The 7,227-nt window shown below is 34.5% G+C and overlaps 1 protein-coding gene across 2 annotated transcripts in view; it reads left to right on the forward strand.

Moving 5' to 3' along the window:
* The window catches only part of snx2 (sorting nexin 2), a 46,045-nt gene extending 39,296 nt beyond the window's left edge, over positions 1-6,749 (forward strand). Inside the window, exons 13-16 of one of the 2 annotated variants that reach the window (XM_028456364.1) lie at positions 3,031-3,042; positions 5,222-5,302; positions 5,433-5,504; positions 6,526-6,749. In XM_028456364.1, the coding sequence (XP_028312165.1) occupies positions 3,031-3,042; positions 5,222-5,302; positions 5,433-5,504; positions 6,526-6,576 (216 nt within the window). In that variant the 3' untranslated portion in view covers positions 6,577-6,749. The remainder of the gene's footprint in view (positions 1-3,030; positions 3,043-5,221; positions 5,303-5,432; positions 5,505-6,525) is intronic. The other variant, XM_028456365.1, reaches the window with a different exon arrangement.
* Positions 6,750-7,227: the final 478 nt, after the last annotated feature.

Below are 7,227 nucleotides of genomic sequence, written 5' to 3' on the forward strand. Positions count from 1 at the left end.
ATAGCACTGGGTGAAGGACGCTGACATGCTCACCTTTGTGGGCGTGTCTGTTTACATGTCAATCACGGCAGAGAGCTTCCTGGAGGCGTGGCTTCTCCAGCTCAGTGCTGCGTCAAATTCGTCATCAAAGTGGGAACGTGTCATCAAATTGTAGCGAGGTGTTTGTGTTCACCCTGTAGTAAGAAAGGAACAAATCACCCTCTGACTAATGATTGATGGAATCAATGATAATAACACTTTGGACATGTTTATGAAGTCATAAAATACCTTTATCATGTTTAAAGCACAGAAAAGTTCATTTAGCTTAACATGGACCCTAGATAAAGATTTGTAGAAATGTTGGCCAACTGAAAAGTATGAAGATGAAAAGTATGATCATGTACTCAATACTTAGTTGATTTTGTCTGAATTACTGCAGCAATGGGCGTGTCATGGAGTGGATCAGTCTGTGGTACTGCTCAGTTATGAGAGCCCAGGTTGTTCTGATAGTGACCTTCAGCTCTTCTGCATTGTTGGGTCTGGTGTCTCACATCTTCCTCTTCACAATACCTCATAGATGTTCTATGGGGTGAAGGTCAGGTTAGTTTGCTGACCAATCAAGAACAGGGGTACCATGGTCCTTAAACCAGGTACTGGTAGCTTTAGCACTGTGTGCAGGTGTTTGGTCCCCCCCCCCCCCCACCAACCCTCATCTTACTCCCACCTACACCCCAGCATCAAACCCCACCGAGATGAGGGCCCAGAGAGCCCCCTGGCGGAGGAGCAAAGGCCCACGCCCAGGAGACGGCCAGAACTGCACCGAACGGACAGCCAATGGGCACCCGCTGGCGGGCCTAAAGGCAGCAGAGACCGGACCCCAGGTCAGTAGGGGCCAGGAACAGAAACAACACCAGCAGCAGCCCACCCAAGGACGACGGCCGCACCCCCAGCCGCTAGAGTGCCCCACCGGCCCCCAGGTGCAACGGCCGAAACCCCAGATCACCCCCCCACCTTAGTGTTTGTCAAAGTCAGGCCCCCCCAAGGGCCCCCCAGACCATCATCCTGGTATGTGGCGCACACAACCCTGAGGCAGTAGAATCGCAGAAAATGGCCCTGCAGGGCACCACCCAAACAGGGGCCACTCCACGCCGCACCTGCAGGCATGTAAGGACACAGCCTTCCCCGGAAGACCCCCGCTGAGAGCGGCCTAGCCAGCAGGCCAAGCCTGCCGGATCCCAAGGGTGCCCCCCTGGGACCGGGAACCCCCCAAGGGCAAGCCCCCGTGCGAAGCCCCCTAGGGAAAGCCCCCCCACCCCAGCCCACAAACCAGCCACCATGCGGCAGGACCGCACAGCCCCAATATATATATATATATATATATATACAGTATATAGGGATGAGCCAGGATTGTGAGGAGGAGGAGTTTACACCATGTGACGTCACGTGGCGAGAAAAATCCAACTGAAAACAGAACTTTTTAAACGTTGACCCTCTGAATGAGGCTAAATTAATGTATATCACTGTATAAAAACTATTATAAAGTGATTTATTCATAATACCTTTAAAGGATGTGTTTAAAGAAAACAATGCACAACGTATTCATACTGTATTTACTCTAAACCATACGTTTGTTCTCTCCATGTTTGTGGTTTCTTCCTCTAAGGATGATGAAATCTACTGTAACCTCACTGGGATCAATCAATCAGTCTATAAACACCTCACTGAGCGTCATCCTCTGAGAATCAGCTTTATTTACTACTGTTGCTAACTGAGCTTTTAATACTGTTGAACCAATAATGATTGCACATTTTGAAATTATCTTTATATTTAAATGTACCTGTACACAGTAAACACACTTAGTCAGCATATATTTAAATAATTCAGTGAGCTGGGTAGTCTGGTTACTGACATTTATTCACATAACCTATAACAATCAAGTCATAATAATGTTATTTTTAAAACAAAAAAATAATTATTAGTTCAAAACAAGAACAAAAAAAAATAAAAAATAAAATGCGATTTCATTTTTGCCATAAATTCAAATACATATTTAAATATAACAACATTTCTGCAAAACAAGAGTATAGTGAAATTAACCCTTTTCTTAAAATAAACAAAAAAACAAAGTACAAACGCTGTTTTGACTTTCTCACATTTAAGATGTGGAAAATACTTTTTAATTAAAAGTTAAAGTATATCTTTCACACTATTCCTGCACAATTAATCATTTTGGTTGTCAAGATTAAATGAACTTTATCATCAGCAATTTTTACATTTAAAAAACGGGTTCTGCACTCTGTAATAATGTATTTATTCAGTTAGCTTTTAAATTCCTGGGTTAATTTATTTATTTATCTTATTAGTATAATTGTTATTTAATGCTTAATTTTGCACTGTATACTGTACATATTGTTTGTTTAAAAGTAGTCAATTAAAAACACTATCTTTTTCCTGACTTTTCCTGAATATTTGCGATAATAATTGTGATTACAATATTGATCAAATGATTTTGGCCATAATCGTGCAGCCCTACTTCAAACACAAAGTTTGAAACTACAAAACTTAAATTCCAATGTTGACATTTCAGAGTTACTACTGGAAAAAATAGCAATTTAGTGCAATTGCAATGAAGTAATTTGTTTTCCTCTAATGATAATCAATGAATAATTGTCCTTCAAATATGTATATGTATATGTATGTATGTATATATATATATATTTATTTATAACTTTACTTATGTTGATATGTTCTCAGCAGGTAACAGAGTTTACAAAGTTCATCTTTACAAATTGTGTGTTTTTCCTATTTAAGAATTTAGAATTTAAATAATTTTTTAGTTTTTTGAATAATAAGATGATTGTTGAATAGAAAAAGTCACTGGAACACGGTTGAAAAACACAAATGAGTTATTAATTAGTGATATTAGGAACTCTTCAGCTTCTCTTTAGTTTTTAGTTTTATTGATCAGTTTAGAAGATATAAACATTTTTCCCAGCCTATTAATTCTATTATAATTTTTGCGTTTTCCCCATCATGCTTTCCCACACTCAGGAGATCGAGGAGGTAGGAGGAGCCTGTCTGTCTGTCTGTCTGTCTGTGTAAAGCTTAATATCTCCCATTACTTTATGTCTAATGTCTGTTTTTCATCCTATTTATTTCTGAGCGTTTAACAGATTTGTTGATGCTGCTCACTACAGTTTTCCTCTTTTTTCCCATGTTCTGTTTTTCTGCATGATATACCTCAAGTAGAGCTGGGCGATATATCGAAATTCAAGATATATTGAGTTTGAGCCTATATATATATATATATATATATATATATTATAGCTTATTTTGCTTATTTTGAAAGTTGTTGCTTTCAAAACTTCTCAGAACATCATGAAAAGATCAATGTAAACTTTTACTGATAGTACATGAGTTTAAGGTTGATCCATTCTTAAATATTTATTAAATCCTAATATTAAATACCAATATCTGGGAAAACTTAATCTGTTCCAACACTTTATTATAAAATAAATTTTGTGCTGAAACAGTTCAAACGTTCCCACAAGAAATAATAATAAATCCACCCCTGGCTCTCCAATTCTATAATGCCATTTACAGGAGCTTTATTTTGAAATGCCCTTGAAAGGAACCAGTATGAAAAAAAAAAAAAAAAACCATGGTAACAGTATCTGAGAAATCAAAAGGATTGTTTTTAATAAATATAATAAAATAATGAATGCAGAATAAGGTTTTCTCTTTCCATCATGGGTTTGAACATAATTTTCTTGGAACTGTAAAAAAAGAAAGTTAAAAAGTTTATGACGAGGAGATGTAAAAGTCTCCTATTGTTTTATAAATATATATTATATTATTAGACACAGAGCTAAGGCCTCATGTAAAGGATTAAAATATTTATGTGGTGAAATAACCCAAAGTTTGGGTCCAAAATAAAAATGAAGAATTCACATAAAGAAAAATAGTTTTATATCCCAATAAACAGTAATATTTATACTATAAATTAAAACAGATCAGATTTTTTCTTACATGCAGTTATTGGCCAATGAACATATTTTAAAAACAGTATATGTTCATATTTCCAGAGTGTGTGAGTCTAGAACCAATGCATATCTGTAACTAATCATTAGTGATGTGAACAGTCTATGTTCATAGCTCTAAGCTGATCACATTACAGGGAGCTGAGACATATGCTATGTAGTTTACTGAAGACCCAAACATGTTCCAGACCCAAACACACACTGACTGTGTGACTATTTAGAGGAGCTGACATGTCCACCAGATAGGATGTATAGCAGATCTATTTCTGTAGGTGGAGCTTATTACTATACCATATTTACCTTTATATGTGATGGAGTTACTGATATATTGAAAGATGAAAATGAAAGAATAATGAGGTCACACCCCCCTCACTACGTTATCCATATCTATAAAGTATTGATCTGATCAAACTAAATATTTACAGTGTGAATATTAGATTATTTTTAATACTGTACTGCAGTAATTAACAAAAAAGTAATTGTCACTAATAACTGTCATCAAAAGGACACTGCATTTTAAAATACTTATATATTAATTAAATAAGTCAAAATACAAAAAAAAAAACTAAAGAAAACGAAAGAACAACAAAAAACAAAACAAACCAAAAAAGGGGGAAAACAAAAGTTTAAAAGAAAAACATTTTTAAAAAATTGTTAAGTAAATAAAAAGGTTAAGTACCTTTTTGTCACACATCTTTTGATGTTATTATGTAATTATTTATTCTACTTTGTCTATTTTCAAGGTACATTTTATTTTTTTTGCAAATTCTCTAATTTTTAATGTTATTTTTTTGTCATCTAAAGTTTGTTCTACTGTTCTCCACCAAACATTTATTGTTTGGTGAGATTTGTTGTTTCCATGTCTTTGTCACTGTTTCATAACGTAACACATAACATTAAAGAGTGGAATTTATTATTAATAATACATTTATTCACAAAAGGTTTTCATTTAGTTCAAAGATAATCATCAGTACATTTTCAACCTCTTTCCAAAGTTTGCTCAAAGTAGGGAAACAATTACATTCTTAAGAAACAATTACATTCTCATGAAACAATTACATTCTTAAGGAACAATCGGCAAAAATTTCAGAATTTTTTTAGACCAAAGTGCGTGGGATGTTTTAAAAATGAGTTGAAATGACGTAGAATGACGTTATAGCCATGTAGTAATGCTGTGTAACATAAACCATACGTGTGTTCAGATGGAGGGCAGGGTCCAACAGGACGAGAGAGACTTTGAGCAGATCTCCAGAACCATCCGTAAGGAGGTGGGCAGGTTTGAGGTGAGGACAATGTTAGAAAGTTGGTTTATTATTATAAATAAAAGGTTAAATATGAGGAGGTGACTGTATGATTCTCTGATCCTCACTAACTTACTGAGTTATATATTTCATATATTTCTCTGATCAACAGAAAGAACGTGTGAAAGATTTTAAAACCTCGATCATCAAATACTTGGAGTCACTGGTTCTGACACAACAGCAGGTAATAAAAAGTTACTTTACATTTCGTTATGTTACGGCCTCGGTCTGAAATGGAATTTAAAAAGTTCTAAACACAAATTCCCATAATGACATCATAAAAAAGTTATTTAGACGTGTTTCAAAATAAATAAAAACAAAAAGTATTGTATTTAAAGCCTTTTCCACTGATTGTTCTACAACTTAATTAGACTCTACATGTGGTAAATTCAGCTGATTTGCTAAATTCTGTCAATATTGTAACGAGTGTCCTGATAAAAACCAGGCATTAGTAAAATAACATGTCCTAACCATACCTGGAGATGGACAAAAAGTACCAAAAGTATTATTAATTATTAAATCATATCTTTGTTAAAAGTTTTAAAATTTGAATTCATAAAGAACATTCACTGTTTACTGTATTTAAAACTGAACATTTAAAATAATGCATAAACTCATGTTTTTATTTCATGTTTCTGGCCCCATCCATTATAACTAACCATAACACTCTGGTTAAGGCCATTATTTTTAATAGAATCCTGTTATATTTTTGTAATAAAAGTGAAAAAAAGTACAAAAAATGGACCAAGTTGTTAAACATTTTCAGGCATCTTCTTCAGTAACTATGGTTTAAGTAAAATGTTTAAATATAGATTTTATTGTGTATCAGGAAAAAAAAAAAAAACAGTTCACACCAATCACCTTTATTTTATAATTATTATAACTTTATTATCAAATTTTCACAAAACAAAAAGCAACATTTGTTAGTTGTAACTTTACAATTTTAATCTCTGTGCATTGTTCTGATGTAATAATAATAATAAAAATTGTTGGGTAAACTAAAGGAACGATAGATTTTACAGGAGGAAATGATGGCGTCATTTAACTTTATTTCAGACCAATTCAGTCCATATAAAACATTTTTATTTAAATGTATTTAAAAAGTAGGATGTTTAAAAAAAAAAAAAAAAAAAAAAAAGTCAAACTGAATTGTTTGTTTTTCACCCAAATAAACTGAATAAATGTATTTTTCTTTTTTCCTGTAGCTGATTAAATACTGGGAGGCCTTCTTACCTGAAGCCAAGGCTATCTCATAGAATCCTTCTGTAGTCATTGGACACGCCTGGTTTAACTACAGATAAACTACATTACCCACGTCCCCCATGAAGCCCCTCCCCCTGTGTTCAAACCAGTGTGTAGAAGAAGAAACAGAAACAGCATGCTGCAGCACATCTTCTCCTTCTTTTCATCTTCTTCTGAAAACATCACAGAAACAGAAAGAACTCCTCAGAGACACTGACTCCAGTGCTTGAGCCGAGAACCCATGAGCAACTTTATCTGAGGATTCAGACCAACATCCGGAGCTTTTTCTCCTTTTTCTCTCATGTTTCAGACTCTTCCACCTCCTCGTCACACGTGTTAATGATATTTGTGTTTGATTATCATTTAGTGAACATTCCTCTGACTGGGGATTAAACAAACCACTGAAAGGAAACACCTTTAATGATCTTAATCATGTGCTAATTATGGCTAAATAACTCAACTTTACACTTTCACAAGAATAAATGAACATATTCGTCTGAATATCTAAGAATTCAAACTAAAGTCCTCGACATGAACCACTTTATTGCAAAGTTTTAGCATGAAATGATCCATTAATCAATCTATAAACCTGTAGGTGATGGTTTATTATGAAATACATTACTTTGACTGATTAGAGAAGAAACACAAGACTGAAAAAATGACGT

The sequence above is a fragment of the Gouania willdenowi genome, chromosome 9 (assembly GCF_900634775.1).
Source record: "Gouania willdenowi chromosome 9, fGouWil2.1, whole genome shotgun sequence".
NCBI lineage: Eukaryota > Metazoa > Chordata > Actinopteri > Blenniiformes > Gobiesocidae > Gouania > Gouania willdenowi.